General features: G+C 57.4%; 1 protein-coding gene across 2 annotated transcripts in view; it reads right to left on the minus strand.

Annotated features, from left to right (window-relative positions):
• The window catches only part of B4GALNT4 (beta-1,4-N-acetyl-galactosaminyltransferase 4), a 131634-nt gene that overhangs the window by 62696 nt on the left and 50526 nt on the right, over nt 1–18412 (minus strand). For both annotated transcript variants that reach the window (XM_045016118.1, XM_045016117.1), the window contains exon 2: nt 515–630. In XM_045016118.1, the coding sequence (XP_044872053.1) occupies nt 515–630 (116 nt within the window). The remainder of the gene's footprint in view (nt 1–514; nt 631–18412) is intronic.

The following is an 18412-nucleotide window of genomic DNA, read 5'->3' on the forward strand; positions in this document are numbered from 1 at the left end:
CAATAGGGCGACGCCAAGGGGGGCCTGCCCTGCACCTCCTGCTGTGTGCTTGCCAAGAGGGCTCCTCATGGGGCCCCCTGGACAGTGTGGTGGGCGTTCAGAGATCCCCACACACGTCACCGGGGGGATGGAGCCATATGGGCCAACACACACACCCCTACGTGGCTTCCAACAGCACAGTCCCTTAAGGACGCCTGTTTTGTACTTCCCACCAGGGCCATCCTGTGGGCCGCCCCAAACTCTCACCATGGGCTTCCCAGCAGGGCTATCCCCTCTGCCTTCACAGGGGCCCCTGCCTCCCTCAGGGTGCCCTCTGGGTCTGAGCAGCCCCCTTTGCCCGCCCAGCTCCATGGGCAGCAGGAAGCCATGCAGGGCGAAGGTGCATTGGCCCCCTCCCCTGGCACGTACACGGCTCCAGCCCCCAGGAGCCTCCAGCCCAGAACCAGAGCCGCTAGGAACTCATTTCCCATTTAACAGAGAGAGAGAGAGAGAAGACAGGCCAGCCTGTGATTACCATCTGCTCATCCTCCCGGCTCTCGCTGGAGTCGTCGGCCTTTCTCTGCTGAGCCGCCGCCCGGGCCCCGGCCACACGCCTGCCAGCATCTGTCACCTCGCCCAGCCTCTCGCCATCTGCAAACAACAAACAGATTCAGCGGGGGTGCATGAGACTGCAGTGCCCCGACCGGCAAGCTAGCACCCACCCACCCACCCACCGCGGCCCTGGGGAGACAGGAAGGGGACTCTGCCCTACGGCGCAGTGCCAAGGAGCGCCCAGGTCTGAGCTACCAGCACCACCACCCGTATCAGCCATGGGCTCAGTCCACAGCCCTGTTCGTAGCCAGGACCAGTCTGTCCCCACTGCAGCTGCCACTTTCCTCCCAGCACCCCAGAAAAGACCTGGCTGACATTTTCAGACTTGGGTGCCACACGGGGGACACCCAAATCAATTACCTGATTCTCAGAGGCACTAGCGCCCGGGGGTCCTGCTGGCCACAGGGGCCCATGGAAGGGTTAACTTTAGGCTCCCAGGTTTGAAAAGCAGAGCCCAAAACTCTAGTGGCAACAGGGCTGCTGTGACGAGGCTGGTTAAGATGCTACACTCTGGCTTGGCCCTGCCCAAGAAACCCAGTCGCAGAGGAGCAGTCCGGTTCTAACTGCGGGGGTGGCATGCGGCGCTGTGTATCCGGCAGGCACCAGGACGCCGGATGGGACGCTCTCCCAAACCAGAATCTAACAGGGTAGGGACCATCCTTCCATTGTGGGTCTGTACAACGCCCTGCACAACAGGGTCCTGGCCCAGGACTGGGGCACTACTAGGGGCTCCCGCAATACAAACAGCTGGATCCCACTTCACCCCCCGTGGTGCTCCACTTCTTGCACCCGCAGGGGGTCGGGCCTGGCATAAGCCCTTATCAAGCAGCTAAGAGAATCCAAGGCTGCCAGTTAGGAGTGGGGGTCTGAAGGAACCAGAGAGTCCTTAGGATAAGAGGGAAGGTTTTCTCATGGATCGGTAACTGGTTAAAAGATAGGAAACAAAGGGTAGGAATCGATGGTCAGTTTTCAGACTGGAGAGAGGTAAATAGTGGGGTCCCCCAGGGGCCTGTCCTGGGACCAGGGCACCGTATTCACAAATGATCTGGAAAACAGTAAGCAATGAGGTGCCAAAATTTGCTGATGATCCAAATTACTCAAGAGAGAGAAGTCCAAAGCAGACTGCAGCGAGTTACAAAGGGATCTCACTAAACTGGGTGACTGGGCAACAACATGGCAGATGAAATTCAGTGCTGAGCAATGTAAAGTAATGAACTTTGGAAAACATAATCCCAACTTTACGCCACCTGATGGGCTCTACCTTAGCTGTGAATCTCTCCTCACACGGACGCTGTTCCAGACTCCAGCATTTCTGTTGCCCTTCTCCGCACCTTTAACAATTCCAATATAGCTCTTTGGCGCTGGGGCAACCAGAACTGCGCGCAGAAAAGCTACGTAGCTCACACCCACTCTGAGAACTCAGGGGCACCAGTGGGACCCTGCACCAGGATCTATTGCCACAGGCAGTGGTGCCCCTTCTCCATGCACCAGCAGCCTCCTGGGACACTCTCCCCTACCCGCTCAGCAAGAGGCACTGGCACCAGAGACGCCCCCCAGCACCCATCCACCTCAGCTCCCTGTGTGACTGGCAGATAAAATCAAATGACATGTGCCTGGGTGCCCAGAAGGAGCCCACGAGGAGGCACTAGCTAGAACCAGAGGCAGCTGAGGGAAGTGCTGCGACACCCTCAGGGCTGCTTCATCTGTGACCTGCAGCATCATCTGGGTCCTCAACTCAGCTCTGCCCAGGCACCCCAGGCCTGACCTGCAGCCCCCCGGCTATCCCAGCCCCAGGCCCCACCCAGCTCTGCCCAGGCACCCCAGTGCTGACCTGCAGCCCCCCGCATTATCCCAGCCCTGGGCCCCACCCAGCTCTGCCCATGCACCCCAGTGCTGACCTGCAGCCCCCCCCATTATCCCAGCCCTGGGCCCCACCCAGCTCTGCCCATGCACCCCAGTGCTGATCTGCAGCCCCCCCCATTATCCCAGCCCCAGGCCCCACCCAGCTCTGCCCAGGCACCCCAGTGCTGACCTGCAGCCCCCCGGCTATCCCAGCCCCGGGCCCCACCCAGCTCTGCCCACGCACCCCAGTGCTGACCTGCAGCCCCCCGGCTATCCCAGCCCCGGGCCCCACCCAGCTCTGCCCATTAACCCCAGCTGTAGCTTGCTACCTCCCCACCCCATGGCTTTGCCAGTGGCCCCCAAACTGCCCCCAGACCCCCTGCTATTTCAGTGGTGGCTTCTGCTGAGCACAAGCTGCCAATTAAGTTAAATGGGACCAGGACACACGTCAGGCTGGGCCGGGCCAGGATGTGGTCTTGGGGCCCTGGGAACTTTTGCCAAGTTCTGAGATTATTTTTGGGTCAGAGCTGCTGCATCCCGACTGCTCTCTGCAGGCGAGGTCTGAGCTCAGTGGCTACCACAAATGCCTCCTCAGACCACCAGCCGGGCTTGGGCCATCAGCTTAACCCAGCTGCCCTGGGCTCTCTCAGCCTTTGGCCTGGGCACACCGGGGGCACCAAGAGCAGCAGAATGCGGGACAGGTGGCAATACCCAGGCCCTGCCCGGAGCAGCTGCTGTCACCTGCTGGCCCTGGAGGGGGAGCCCCCGGCACCTGGGACGTCCTGCCTCACATTGGACACTGCTGGGGGAGTATCAGAGCCAGGTGATGGCACGAAGCATGCAGCCAGGGTGGGGCTAGATGCAGCTGATGGAGGGGGCCAGCCCAGGCAGCATGGGGCAGAGGGCATGTGTCTCCGGGGGCTGAGCCCACGCCCGGAGGGGGGCTGCAGGGGAAGGGGTTGCCCTGGTCCCGGGAGGCATGTGCCTGGCAGACAGCGGGGCTGGCCCTGGGGCTGGGGGCACTGCTCTTGGCCAGGGCTTCCTTCACCACAGCTGTGCTGAGCAGCTCATCAGTGTCAGCTTTAATTACACCTAAGGCAGCCCAGCCTGCAGCCCTGACGTAAGAGCAGGGCTGAGCTGCAGGCTCCTGGCTCCATGGCTGAGCACCCAGCCCCAGAGATGGGGCCCCCGTGCACCCGGCTGGCCAGCCCCCGCCTGCCGCACAGCACTGCAGTACAGGGAGGCAGCACCTCTTCTAACACTCCTGTTTCTCCCGCAGCTATCCCCAGCAAGGCAAGCAGCAGATTCCCCAGCCCCAACGCCCCTGGCTTCGCAGCATCCATCACCGCCTGGCCCCGACAGCCCGGTACCCCAGCCCCGACAGCCCTGGGGGTGCAGGAGTGCAGGGCTTGGGCTGGGGCGCTCACACAGCCCTCGATACTCCTGTCCCCTGGGCACAGGGCACACCCTGCATGGGCAACTGCCCCCGCACCCTGATCACTGAGGTGGAGTGGGACAATCCCAGCCCTGCCCCTAACCCCCTTCTGAGTGCCCTGCACTGGGAAGTTCGCCCCACCCTGGAGATGGTGAGAGAGGAAGGCCCCAGCAGGTTTCTCCCTCTGTCCCTTGCGTCTCATCCTGACCCTGAGAGGCTTCCAGGGAGAAGAGAGCAGCAGGGGCGGCACATGAAACCCATCATGGCATGGCAGCCACCACACTAAGCACATCGGACTCTACAGAGAGGCAGGTGCAGCCTGGGGCTCGAAATTCCCCCTTCCACTTCAGTAATGAGCCAAATGAAGAGGAAACCGCAGATCGGCTTGGGGCTAGAGGGGACGGGGCCTGTGGGATCCTACGGGGCTCCAGTCCTTTCTGATCCACTTCCTTCCCATCCAGAAGGGGTCTCCTAAACCGGCTCCCAGGCCCAGCCTCAAGACAGAGCCCCAGATGCCATCTAGGGCCACATCTTAGGCACCCACCCTGACCCTTAACCCCGACAGGCACAGCCTGTGGAGGCAACGCTTGCTTTCCCAGCATGCCACGCTCAACAACGATGCCAAGCCATCTGCTTTAGGAGGCTGAGCATGGCCGGGCGGGGCCTGTGGTCTTCATGGGTCCCAGATCTGCAGTAGAGATGGGACTGAACCAGAACCCTGGATCCAGGCCCCCTGGGGCCTATGGGGACGGTGCAGATGGGGCTCAGGTCCCCCCCTGGTTCGTGGGGCTCCCTAGGCAGCACTCGCTAGGCAACACGAGTAGCACTGAGGAGGGGGGTCTGGAGAGCGTTTCTCAGTCTGCGGGGGAAGGCTTGGCCACAGCAGCCGGCCCAGCTCTGTAACTGCAGGTTGGCAGGAGAGAGCTCTCCTGCAGGAGCCGAGTGTCTTTGCCGGAGAGCCCCCATCACTCAAGCTCACATTTACCACACTTGAAGGAGGGAAGGACTCAATCAATTGCTCTGGGGAGGAGGATGCTGCAAACACAGCTCTCACTCATGCTAAGTGGCCTGGAAAGGGCTGTCTGCTCCCGGCATCAATCCTGGTCTAAACCCCAGCCTCGGAGGTGCTGGGGGAACAGCAGAGACTCTCTATGAGCCGGGGATCCATGGGGCGATACCCCCCCCCCCCCATTCACACCTGTCAAGGTTTCCTCCCCCACTCTGAACTTTAGGGTACAGATGTGGGGACCTGCATGGACCCTTCTAAGCTTAATTCCTAGCTTAGATCTGGTAACGCTGCCACCAGCCAGAAATCAGTGTCTGGCACACTTTCTGTCCCCCCAAAACCATCCCTGGGGAACACAGATCCAAACCCCTTGGATCTAAAACAAGGAGAAATTAACCTTGTTTCCCCCACCAACTCCTTGTGAGTCCAGACCCAATTCCCTTGGATCTTAAAACAAGGAAAAAATCAGTCAGGTTCTTAAAAAAGAAAGCTTTTAATTAAAGGAAGAAAAGGTAAAAACTATCTCTGTAAAATCAGGATGGAAAATGCTTTACAGGGTACTTAGATTCATATAGCTCAGAGGAAACCCCCTCTAGCCTCAGGTTCAAAGTTACAGCAAACAGAGGTAAAAATCCTTCCAGCAAAAGAAACATTTACAGGTTGAGAAAACAAAAATAAGACTAGCACGCCTTGACTGGCTAGTTACTTACAAGTTTGAAACATGAGAGACTGATTCAGAAAGATTTGGAGAGCCTGGATTGATGTCCCGTCCCGAGAGCGAACGAACCCAAAACAAAGAACACAAACAAAGAACTCCCTCCACCAAGATTTGAAAGTATTTTGTCCCCCTATTGGTCCTCTGGTCAGGTGTCAGCCACGTTTACTGAGCTTCTTACCTTTACAGGTAAAAGAGACATTAACCCTTAACTATCTGTTTATGACAACACCCAAAAACTAGACAAGACCCCAAACTCTCTCTGAAGCGTCAAGGCTCAGGCTTCACACAGGAAAGCACAAGCTGCTCACCGTGTCTCCTCTCACCAGCCTGGGTGGGGCTGGAGCTCCATCCCACTAGATGGGGAGAACCCCTGTCTGCATGTGCGTCTAGCGGTCAGACCGGGAGCAGGACTCTGGGGTTCCAGGCCCAACTCTGCCACTGCTTCCACTTAAGTGAGTGGCAAAACAACCCTTGACTTGTTGGAGCGGAGAGCTTCGAAGCAAGCTCTCAAAGGAGCCCAGAGCCAGGTGTCCAGTTCTCAGAGCGTCCCTGACAGCAGAGCTCTCAAACTGCTCCATGACAGCACGGCACGATAATTATTTCCAAGCTAAAAATTTCCCTCCAGCATTTTTTTTATACTGATCCTTCTGCTCTGCTGAGCAAAGGGAGGTTTATAAAAGTCTCTACTTACAGCATTAAAATAATCTGCTTCCCAAGAATAACGTAGCAGGGATTTTGAAAATGGATTAGCTGTTCACTAATGCACCCTCCACCCCCCCGACCTGTGTAACTGACACCTCTGAGCCTTTCCAATGAACAGGAAGATCTGGAACCCAACCAGGGTCGCTAGGAGAGGGAAATGAGGGCTCACGACAGGCAGGAGGCAGGGGAGTGAGGAGTTTGTTTTCACATAGCAGAGCGGGCAGAGCCAATTGTGGAACTGCCTGGGTGTTTTTGCATAGAGGAACCATATGAGGCGGGTGCTTAGAATCGTGATGGCCAACATCAAGCTGAGTTTGATGCTCTGCTCCATGAATGCACCCAATGGGGAGAGAACTAAATGGCCATAAACAAACATTGGAAACCAGCGTGAGGCACCAAGCAGAGAGCACCAAGCTCTCACGCGTCACTTTCTCACTCAAAGGTTCAGCTCCCCTGCCGCCCTCAGAGTCACATCGGCCGGCTCTACCGGCTGCAGCCAGACCTCACTGCTTTCCACTCCCCTCGCCCCTGTCGAGGGCACTGGACCAACCCAGCGCCCATCAGGGCCCCGTTCCCCGCTCTCCTGCGCCTCTCACAGCCTGTCAGCTGCCCCAGCTCCCAGAGAGCTGGACGCCGCCACTTGCACCGGAACCAAGGGCGACATCGGGCACCTGGGAATGAGGGATCAAGCCCAACGGGTGTCACTGAGGGTGCGGCTAAGCCTGCAGAGCCTTTAGCACTGGGGAGGACGCCCTCAAGGATCCTGCCCAGCAAAGGTACCGGGAGGAGCACAGCTGAATGGGGCTGACCCTCACTGGGGGTCCAGTTCAAGGGCCGGGCAGAGGTTCAGGCAGGCCTATATCCTGGCAGCACTGGTCCTGGCAGGCCTGCTCTGCTCTGGGAGGGGGGATGGACAGGCAGAGACTCCTTGGCTGCTGTAGGTGTGGACACTGCTCCAGCATCCCACCTCCAGGGTTAGCAGAGCATCAGTTTTGTGGGTGAGAGAGATTCCCTGAGTCTGGGTGGCAGGATCCCCTCCTGGACTGTACAGCAGGGAGCAGAACAAACCTGGCTCCCCCACACCTACGCCAGGCCTGGCACGGGCATGTCTACACTGGGAAAAAAAGCCTTGTGGTGCCAAGTCTCAGAGCCTGGGTCAACTGACTCAATTAAAGGGCTAAAAACAGCAGTGTAGATGGTGGGGCTCGGGCTGGAGCCCACCAGGGGGAAGGGTCTCCAAGCCCGAGCAGGGATGCCCACATTGCTATTTTTAGCTCTGTAGCTCCAGCCCCGCAAGCCCCAGTCAGCTGACCCGGGCTCTGAGACTTGCTGCCGTGAGTCTTTTTCTGCAGCGTGATGATGGAGTCTCCTGTCGAGTTTGATGGACGGAGCTGCTGTCAGTTATTGCGGGTCCTGAGATGAGACCGAAGACCAATTTCGGTCCTGCAGCCCCCATCTGCAAGTGCCACAGCCAAAAACAATTGTAAACGAATATGCACCTCGTACGTCTTTCCTTGACTGGAGCTATGCAGCTCTCGAAGCCTTTCAGTCCACGGTGGCAGAGCGGCCACCATCGGATCTCGTAGTGGGCTAAGGGCTCCCAGATGTTGAGGCCAAAGCTGCAAGACTGGAGGTTGGCCTTGAAAGTGTCTTTATAACAACATTTTCTTGTTCTATTCTGCAATTCTCCATAAAAGACGCCCTTCGGGATTCTGCCATCACACATACAACCCACATGAGCGCATGTCTCAGCTGCATGCTCCCCATGAAAGCTTCTATGCCGGTGATGTGACAGTACTCAAGGACCTCAATGTTTGGAACCAAAACTTGGCATTCAACTCCCATTATCCGCCGCAGACATCGTAGGTAGAATTGGGCCAAGCATTCCACATGGCGTTGATAAGCAGTCCACATATTGCAGCTGTAGAGGAGAGGGGTGATGATGGTGGGGAAAACATTTTTTTGCAGACTGACACCATATTCGTTCCAGAGACGACCCGGATGTATTCCAAAGGCTGTGTTGGTTGCCCCAGTGCGCTTCATAATGTTGCCAGCAATCACTGCATTTTATGAAACGACACTGCCTTGTCAGCAAAACTTGTTGATTACCTCGTCGATGGACACAACTGGAAGAGATGAAGTACTTCCTTGTCAAGGCTGGACCATGGCTTCTGTCTTCTGCAGGCTGAACGGTTTGCTGCATGCACAAAGCAGTCAGGAAGCAAAAATGCCCCGGAGGTTATTGGCCAGTACAGCACAATCAGCAGCAAGCAGTAATTCCTGAATAATTATTTCATAACCTTTGTCTTCACACACAGGCAATGCAGATTCAAAACACCTCCATTCATATGGTACTGCATATAAATGCCACAATTAATGTCTCTGAATGCATGTATTAGAACAGCTGCAAACACAATACTAAATAATGTCGGAGCAAGAACGCAGCCTTGTTTTCCTCCATTGGTGACAACAAAGGGAGCTGAGAAGCAGCCTGGGTGAAGGACAAGAACCTGCATTCCTGCATGGAAAGATTTAATAATGCTGACAAACTCATCAGGGCAACCGAACTTGGAGGACAGTCCACAGGCCATCTTGAGTTACACAATCAAAGGCCTTAGTAAGAGCGACAAAACCTAAATATAGCTCTTGATTCTGCTCATGACATTTCCCCTGAATTTGGAAGAGTGTGAAGATCATGCCAGAAGAAGCCACACTGGCTTTTAGGCAGCATCTTGTCCATGAGTTGATCAATTAACATGACTCTGGTGAGCATCTTTCCTGCATTGGAAAGGAGCGAGAGGCCAGGATGGTTACTGCAAGAAGCATGATTGCCTTTCCTTTCGTCCAAGTGAACAGTGTTTGTTCCTGGGCACAGCCTCTAGTCCCCAAACCTGAAGTAGAGGCCAGTGAACTTTCTGGGCAGCTTCTGGCCTCCACATTTGAAGATCGCCCCAGGAACACTACCTGAACCTGCTGCTTTGCTGTTTGGCATTTGCCATATTTCAGAGATGTTCAGCAGGATTGAGAGTTGGCCTGGAATTGGAAGTTGTTCAAGACAGGGCCGCCCAGAGGATTCAGGGGGCCTGGGGTCTTTGGCGGCGGGGTGCCCCCACCGCCGAATTGCTGCCGAAGACCCGGCACTTCGGCGGCAGGTCCTGGAACGGAAGGACCCCCCCACCGCCGAATTGCCGCCGAAGACCCGGAGTGGAAGAAGCTCTGGGGGCCTGGGCCCCATGAGAGTTTTCCGGGGCCTCCGGAGCAAGTGAAGGACCCCGCTCCAGGGGTCCCGAAAAACTCTCGTGGGGGCCCTTGTGGGGCCCGAAGCAAATTGCCCCATTTGCCCCCGCTCCCGGGCGGCCCTGGTTCAAGATCACCAGGCGCAGATGCTGAAGTGGCCAGTAGCTAGTTCTAAACTTTATTAAAGTGCTCATCCCATCCTTTCAGAATTTGCCCATGACTGTTCAGTCGCAGTGATGCATCTGCACTCCACACAGGGCTGGTACCATTAGATGGTGGGCTATACACGGTCTTCAGCTCAGCAAAAACCTGCTTGGAGCCTTTTGGGTCTGCCGCTTACGGAAGCTGCTTGGCTTTCATTTTCCACCAGTTCCCCTTCCCATGGAGAAGTTTAGCTCGCACTCTGCACTCTGTATGGGAATAAGCCATCTTTTTAACAGATGAGTTTTTGTTGTTTATCCACAGCGTGCGAAGAGCAGGCATGGAAGTCAGGAGTTGCTTTATCTCATTAAATCAGTTCTGATGCTTCCTCTTCACAAAGCCGAGGACGTCTTTAGACACACTGAACACTATTTCCTTAAAATACGACCAGGCAGAGTCACTGTTTATTGTATCTGACTGAGGAAGTGCGTCCAGAACTTCATCAAGTTTTTTAACAAGCCCTGCACGCTCAAGCTTGGCTACTGGAGATTGATGACACCGGCACTGTTTTAATTGGAAGCTGAGTGTCACTTTACATCTCACAAGTCGACGATCAGACCACACGGACGCTCCCGGCATTGCACCGGTGGTTTTAACGCCCTGCCGGGGGTGTTGGTGTGCAAAGACAGTCAGGTACATGCCAATGGCCAGAACAGGGATGCATCCATGTTGCTTGGTGCTTTGTTGTTGTTTTGCGCTTTGTTGCAGTGTAGACATATCCTGTATTACCAACAACACACCCTGACCACTCCTCCTTTCCCAGCCTGCTCATCAGTCACAGGAAGGAGCTAGTAGGCAGCCAATCCTGGGTGAGGCCCCCTGCTGTCTAACTCACACAGTGGGATTAGAAGACTCCTAGACAGTTATACCAAGCACCAGCCGGGTGGCACTTGGCAGGTTCAAAGCATTGTACAAATGCCAATGGATCCTTGGGAGGAAGGCAGCCTCCCCGCCCCTCACAGATGGAGAAGCAGACCCAGGAAGGGTGAAGTGATGTGTCCCAGCCACACAGCAAGGCAGGCTCAAGGTTGGGATTAGACTTTGCCATTTGCTGGCTCCCAGCGTGCGCTCAGACCCCAATCCCACACAGCCTCCCAGCGGTGATGCCAACACCCTGGTGCAATTCGCTTTCTTCTTCCCACATGGCTGCTGTGTGCTTGTCTTTTGCAAGCCTGATGCAACACACATTCCCCGTCGTAGAAAGCTCCCTTCACTCTCCCCCTGCCACCGCCTGCCCCAGTAGAAGCCTCTCAGGTCTGTTTGAAGAGAGATTCTCTTTCTTCTCCTCTAGCAAACACAGCTACAGCCTGTGCTGGTGGCCTTGGTGATTGTGTCTTGGCAGGGAAGGAGGGTGGGGGAGAGATCCCTCATGCCAGCTTCTCTTCCTGTCTCGTCTCACCCCGAGGAGATGCTGAGGGAGCCCTGGCCTGCTCCGGATCTCTGCATCAGGGTGTGTTAGCCCCATTGGACCGTCTCCCCACACAGAACTCCATGCCCACACGTAGCCCCGGGAGTCCTCGGCCCCAACCCGAACCCCCAGCCTCAAGGGAGACGGCTTCATTTGAACATAACTGAAAACCCCAGGCCCTTCCCAAAGGTTTGGGAGGAGGGCACTTGGCCTCTCCCACTGAGATCACGAATGGCTCAACCAGAGCCTCAGGGATCACCCAGGTGTGACGAAGTGGGACTGTTCTTACTGGTATCAGAGGGGTAGCCGTGTTAGTCTGGTTCTGTAAAAGCAGCATGAGCATCTGAAGAAGTGGGTATTCACCCACGAAAGCTCATGCTGCAAAACGTCTGTTAGTCTATAAGGTGCCACAGGATTCTTTTCAGAGTAGCAGCCGTGTTAGTCTGTATCCGCAAAAAAAACAGGAGTACTTGTGGCACCTTTAGTCTTTAAGGTGCCACAAGTACTCCTGTTTTTTTTACAGGATTCTTTGCTGCTGTTCTTACTGGGGTGCTGTGTGCAGTTCTTAAGTATCTAGCAAAGCAAAAGGCCAGCGCATCCGAATGCCTGACACTCTGTCTCCTAGCAACTGATGGCCCGGGCCCCTCCTGCAAAGGTGCCAGGAGAAGGTGTTGGAGACAAAGGGGTCAGGTGACCTCCTGGCCCGGGAAAGAAGCTGAGCAGAGGGGAGGGGCTGGAGGAGGCTGGGCAGACTGGAGCTGGCTGGGGAAAGAAGGGAGCAGAGACAGGGCTCTGATCCCCAATGGGGGCTGTGGGGCTCCTGGGGCCCCAAGATGGATCTAACAGGGGGGATCCTGTTATCTGTGCCTGCAAGACCTGTGTTGGACTGTGTTCCTGTCGTCTAAATAAACCTTCTGCTTTACTGGCTGGCTGAGAGTCCTGGTGAATCGCAGGGAGCCCGGGGGTGCAGGGCCCTGACTCCCCCACACTCCGTGACAACTGGTGTCAGCGGTGGGATGTACTGCACCCCGTGGATGGCGCTTCCTGCAGTAAGTGACTGGGGAGCAGCAAAACGAAGGGGGACTGACAGGGACCAGGTGGGCTGAAGAGATAGAGACAGTTTCGGGAGGTGATTAACCCCTGGGAGTGTGTGACCAGAGAGAAGGACTTTGCAGTAACAGGGTCCCCCGGGGGGATTGCAGGAGCAGTCCCAGGGGCGAAGGAGTCTGCAGCTCGACCCTGGCAGAGAGGTGGTGACCTGAAGAAGGGCTGGTGCACGAGGGGTCTCCCTGGAACCGGTGGGAAGCTGAGAGCACAGGCCAGCGAGTGGCCAGCAGGAAGATGTATGCTAAGTACCTTAAGAAAGACCTGGTGGAGCTGTGCAAGCAGAGGGGGCTGCGCATTGGGAGGTCCACCAAAGACCAGCTAATTGCCCAGCTGGAGGAGACGGTTCACCCACCCCAAGCCCTGTCCCAGAGGGAAGCCGCCCAGCGGACGCAGTGGGGGCCCCAGGGCCTGACATGGCTGGGAGGGGCCAGACTGCTGCCGAGGACACCCCGAGACCCTGCCCACCTATACCTAGGAGAGAGGTGGGGGGAAGCCCAGCAAATACCGTGGGCTCAGCGGCCAGCAGGGGATCGTCCCGGCGGAGCTCCCTGTCCCTGGAGCGGATGCGGATGGAACATGACAGGGAGCTGAAACGGGAAGAGCTCGAGTTAAGGAGGCAAGAACTGAAGGAGCGGGAGAACCAGCGTAAACACGAGGAGAACCAGCGCCAGCGTGAGCTGGAGGAGAAGGAGAACCAGCGTAAACACGAGGAGAACCAGTGCCAGCAGGAGCGGGAGGAGAAGGAGAACCAGCGTAAACATGAGCTGGACCTGGCCCAGCTGAGAAGCAGCGAAGCCCCGGCTGCGGTGAGTGAGGGGAGACCCAAGCCTACAAAGAGCTTTGATAAGAGCTTCCTGGCCCGGCGTAAGGAGGGGGAGGACATAGATACCTTCCTGACGGCCTTTGAGAATGCCTGCGAGCTGCACCGGGTTGACCCTGCAGACAGGATCCCGTTTCTCACCCCCTTACTGTACTCCACCGCCGTGGAGGTGTACAGCCGAATGAAAGGTGTGGAGGCAGGGGACTACAACCTGTTCAAACAGGCCCTGCTCCGCGAGTTTGGGCTGACTCCTGAGATGTACCGGAAGAGGTTCCAGAGTCAACATAAGACCCGGGAGGTCACATACCTACAACTGGTCAACCAGGCGCAGGGGTATGTCCGCAAGTGGACAGCTGGGGCCCAAACTAAAGAGGACCTGCTTGACCTATTCATACTGGAGCACCTGTATGAACAGTGCCCGTCTGACCTGAGGCTGTGGTTGATGGACCAGAAGCCGGAGAACCCGCAGCATGCAGGCCAGCTGGCCGACCAATTCATGGACAGTCGGGCAGGGGATAATAGGGAGGCGTCTCGAAGGAGCAGGTCTGCCTCAACGCAGAGAGAGTCACCATGGGACCTCCCAGCAGGGGCCTATGGAGAGCCCCCACCAAAGGGAAACATCCAGCGTCAGGTCCACCCGACCCACTTGAGGGGACCCACGAGACATGAGCTGCTATCACTGTGGCCAACGAGGCCACATACGGGCCCAGTGCCCCAAGCTCAGGGACAGACCGAGCAGACCCAACCTGCAGAGGGTTGACTGGGTAGAGACCCAGTCGGATGAGGGGCAACATTACCAGGAAAGGGGGGCTGGCCGCGTTCCACCTGGGGAGGAGGGAGGGGGGCCCCAGGTCTGCTCCTCTGGGGGGCCGGATGCTCCAGACTCCGGGTTTTTGGTTTACAGGGTGGGCACGGGGCTGCCCCTCCGGAGCGAGTGCCTTGTTCCCCTGGAGGTGGATGGGAGGAAGGTCACTGGGTACTGGGACACGGGCGCAGAGGTGACACTGGCCCGGCCCAGGGTGGTGGCCCCAGATCGGATGGTGCCTGACACCTACCTGACCCTGAGGGGTGTGAGCGGGACCCCATTCAAGGTGCCCGTGGCAAGGGTACACCTGAAGTGGGGGGCCAAGGAGGGCTGCAAGGATGTGGGGTACACCCACATTTGCCCACGGAGGTGTTAATCTGGGGGGACCTCGAGGACTGGCCAAGCAACGGCCGGGGTGCCCTGGTCGTGACCCGTAGTCAGAGTCGGCGCAGAGCTCTGCACCCTTACACCGGGGAAGGTACTCTGCCCAAGGCGCCGGACCTTGACCTGGTGGGGAGGAAACGCCCAGGGACAGGGCTCAGAGAGGCTGCGGCCGCAGACCCAGCTGGTGAGAGAGAGCAGGTCCCCATCCCTGTCCCAGCTGCTGAGTTCCAGGCTGAGGTGCAGAAAGATCCCTCCTTGCGGAAGATAAGGGACCTGGCCGACCTCGGTGGGGGACAGACCATGGGGGGAGGTGGCCGGAAAAGGTTCCTGTGGGAGAAGGGGTTCCTGTACCGAGAATGGGCTCCCCCAGGGAAAGTGGAGTCGGGGGGATCAGGAGGCAGCTGGTGGTACCCCGGAAGTATTGCCGCCAGCTGCTGTGCCGGGCCCATGACATCCCCCTCTCAGGGCACCAGGGAACCTGGAGTACCCAGCAGAGGCTGATACAGAACTTTTACTGGCCTGGGGTCTTTCCCCATGTCCGGCAGCACTGCCGCTCCTGTGACCCCTGCCAGAGGGGGAGGAAGGCCCGGGGCAAGGGGAAAATGGCTGTAGGACCCTTGCCCAGCACAGAGGAGACTTTCCAGAGGGGGGCCAGGGTCAAAAGGTGGGGGGGGCTCTGAACCAAGAGAGCCCGAGTCACAGCCCCCCAGCCTGGAACACGGGGAGAAGCCCCCAGCCCAGCTTGAACCCCAGGGGTACTGGGATAGGGAAAGGGCACAAGCTGCATAAGCCTTCCCAGCTGCAAACTGCGAGTGCCCTCGAGTTTCCCAGACCTAAATGGGGGCAGGAAACTGGAATGGCCTGGGGTAACTCCTCCCCCATAACTGGGGGGACCCTGGGGCATCTGTGGGAATATAGGTGGGTTGGAACTTCCCCAGGTCACTGGCTGGAGTGACCCTGCTCAGTTCGGTCTCGAAGGGGGGAGAGGTGTGACGAAGTGGGACTGTTCTTACTGGGGTGCTGTGTGCAGTTCTAAAGTGTGTAGCAAAGCAAAAGGCCAGCGCATCCGAATGCCTGACACTCTGTCTCCTAGCAACTGATGGCCCGGGCCCCTCCTGCAAAGGTGCCAGGAGAAGGTGTTGGAGACAAAGGGGTCAGGTGACCTCCTGGCCCGGGAAAGAAGCTGAGCAGAGGGGAGGGGCTGGAGGAGGCTGGGCAGACTGGAGCTGGCTGGGGAAAGAAGGGAGCAGAGACAGGGCTCTGATCCCCAATGGGGGCTGTGGGGCTCCTGGGGCCCCAAGATGGACCTAACAGGGGGGATCCTGTTATCTGTGCCTGCAAGACCTGTGTGGACTGTGTTCCTGTCGTCTAAATAAACCTTCTGCTTTACTGGCTGGCTGAGAGTCCTGGTGAATCGCAGGGAGCCCGGAGGTGCAGGGCCTGACTCCCCCACACTCCGTGACACCAGGTACCACTTGCAGCCATAGCAATCTAGGATATGGTGTTTTCACGGCACATCAACAGCACTTGAAATGTGACCCCCCCAAAAACATCAGATCCTGGTGGCTCCCAGCTCCCACAGGCTCCCAGTGAGAAAATCAAGAGAGGCCAGACCGTGCTCGGTGCAAACGCAGCCATGCTGAGATCGCTGGGCTTTGCTGCTGGCACAGCCAAAGTTAGGAGGCAGGCGCCCGAAGGGGCTAGTTGAGGGTGAAGGGACACATGCTGCCCCATGCTGGTGTTTGCTGACCCCTCAGAGGCACCAAACCCCCCACTCATTCCAAAGCTTCCCTGCTGCTTTCAACAGCCCCTGTCTCCTCCGCCCAGCTCCCCGGTGCACGGCCCTGCTCCCATTAGTATTCCAGAGGCAGCGCAGCCCCTGGTGTCTCCTAGGAGATGGAAGCAGAAATACCATCCACACCACATCTCAGGAACAGGAAATTAACTTCTAAAGTCCCCTTATTCTGCTCGCTGTTATTAGCCAGCCCTGACAATCCCATTTCTTTTCTCTCGCTTGGCAGCTCCCCCCATCCCCCTCCAGCTTGCCACCCAGCCGCTGTCCCTTCCTTTTACATCGACGCCGCGCGTCCTTTCACTCAGCAGGGGCGGGCGAGGGACGATCAATGGACCCACAGAGCCAGGGGGGAGGTGCGAGGGGCACTGCGCACAGGCAGCCATTCAGATCTGTCTGGCATTAGCTGCCCTTCACAGGGACGCCCAGAGAGCACAATGGGCCTTCTCAACTGGAGCCGTTAGCCCATCAGTCCCCTCCTTCCTTTCACTGTCTCCGCTATGCCCACTCTCCGCTCCCCTCCCGGCACGGACATTCCTCTCCACCCCCGACTTCCATCCAGAGAGTAATTAGCCAGGGGGCTGGGGTGCTCCTGACACAGATCTCAGCAAAAGGGCCCCTGAGCCGAGGATGCTGTTGCAATTTCTAAAGAGACAGGATCCACAACCCGCAGCCACACGGGGAGTCCCAGGGCTGGGATAACAGGGGCTGCAGGGTGGGATCACGGTGCCTTGGGATAGCAGAGGGGAGCTGGGGGCAGAAATCACAGTGCATTGGCAAAGCTGGGTGGGGAATCAGAAGCATGTGCATGTGCGTGCACATGCGTGTCAGCCTGCTCCCTATTCCCTAATCTGCCTTCTGATCTCGGTCAGCAGGGGCTGAGATGTCCTTGACACCAGCAGGATGTTGAAGGAGAAGCCACCGAACTAGAGGGGAATCAGCGCATGAGTGGCTTGCGCTGCCTAGGAAGATAATAAATCGCCACCACCACCCTGACCCAGCTCCATTTAACACAGGGCCTCACTCCAGCACGCGGATGGAGATGCACCACTTCCCCTGCGAGCGGCAAGCAAGCTGGAGGACGGGGCCAGGGGTTAATGGAGAGAAGGGAGAATTCATGATGACAAAGTTAACTTGCCGGGTAATTATCTGCGAAGCCAAAGAGACAGCAGGGAGATGGTTCCCAGCTTCTTAACTCCATAGCTGCTGACAGGCACACGCCCGTGCATGCCAGCGCCCCAACGGGGCTCCCACGGCAACTTGCATGCCAGCGCCGCCCCGACACCACACGCCATCTCACGCTGCAGCTCTGCCCGGCTTCCCGATTCAAGGTCCTCCGCCCCATGCACATTAGCTGCAGCCCTTCCCCTCCAGCCAGCGGAGTGTGCATGGCGGGAAAGACCCTGCGGAAAGGGCCACAGTGCGAACACCTCTGGAAGCCGACAGCGCTGGGCAGAGGCACCAAGATACCACAGAGATGAGCGCAGAACAGAGGCTGCAGGTTGGAGCAGATCATTGGGAAGAGCTCAAAGAGGCCGGGGAGGGCCAGTTTCATCCATCCCCTTCCTCCCCTTCCCCATCTGGCAAGCAGCAAGGGTCCCGTCACTCCGATGCTCTGCCCAGCAAGGGTGCCATGAATGACTACCCTGTCCACACGCCCGAGGGTCAACTCTGAAACTAGCCTCCGCTGTCCCGGCAGCCCCAATTCATGGCAGTCAGGGACAGGCTAAGCAGGGGGCAGAGAAGCAATTCAGGGGGACGTGAACTGGAGGTGTTGCACAATCCTGCCCCTGCACTGATTCCCTGTCGCTCTCCGCCCCTAGCATCCCATCAGACATTAGCGTGTGGCTCTGGAAGATCCCTACTCAGCATGGAATGCCCTTGAGAGTAGGCAATTATGCAAACCCAACCAAGGCAGTGCCCCAGGAAATCAGTGTCTCGGCTCACGGATCCAGGCAGCAAAGGGAAGGCCAGAGACTGGCATGATGGCAGGCCAGCAGGGTCATAATTCCTAACCAATTTTGTTAATCACCCATCCCTTTGCTGGAGACGGAAGGAGATTTTTAATGCAGTGACCACTCCTGATCTTTCACTGTGAAATGTGCCCAGGCCAACAGCTAGCACCCTGTAGCTCCTGTCTGCCACCCTTTATGCTCTAGCACTAGGCAAACGCCTAACCCATCCCGTAACCCGCCCGCAGAGGTGCCATCAGCTTCACTGAGTGCTGTCAGCACTTCCTACCCACCTCAGAGGAATGGCGTTACCGTTGTGATGCTGGCAGACCAAGCAGCCTTTCAGATACAACAGTAAAAAGGCCAAAGAATGTTAATGGCTTATTGAGGAATGCACACAAGCACAAGGGTT

This window comes from Mauremys mutica, chromosome 4, assembly GCF_020497125.1.
Source record: "Mauremys mutica isolate MM-2020 ecotype Southern chromosome 4, ASM2049712v1, whole genome shotgun sequence".
Classification (NCBI taxonomy): domain Eukaryota; kingdom Metazoa; phylum Chordata; order Testudines; family Geoemydidae; genus Mauremys; species Mauremys mutica.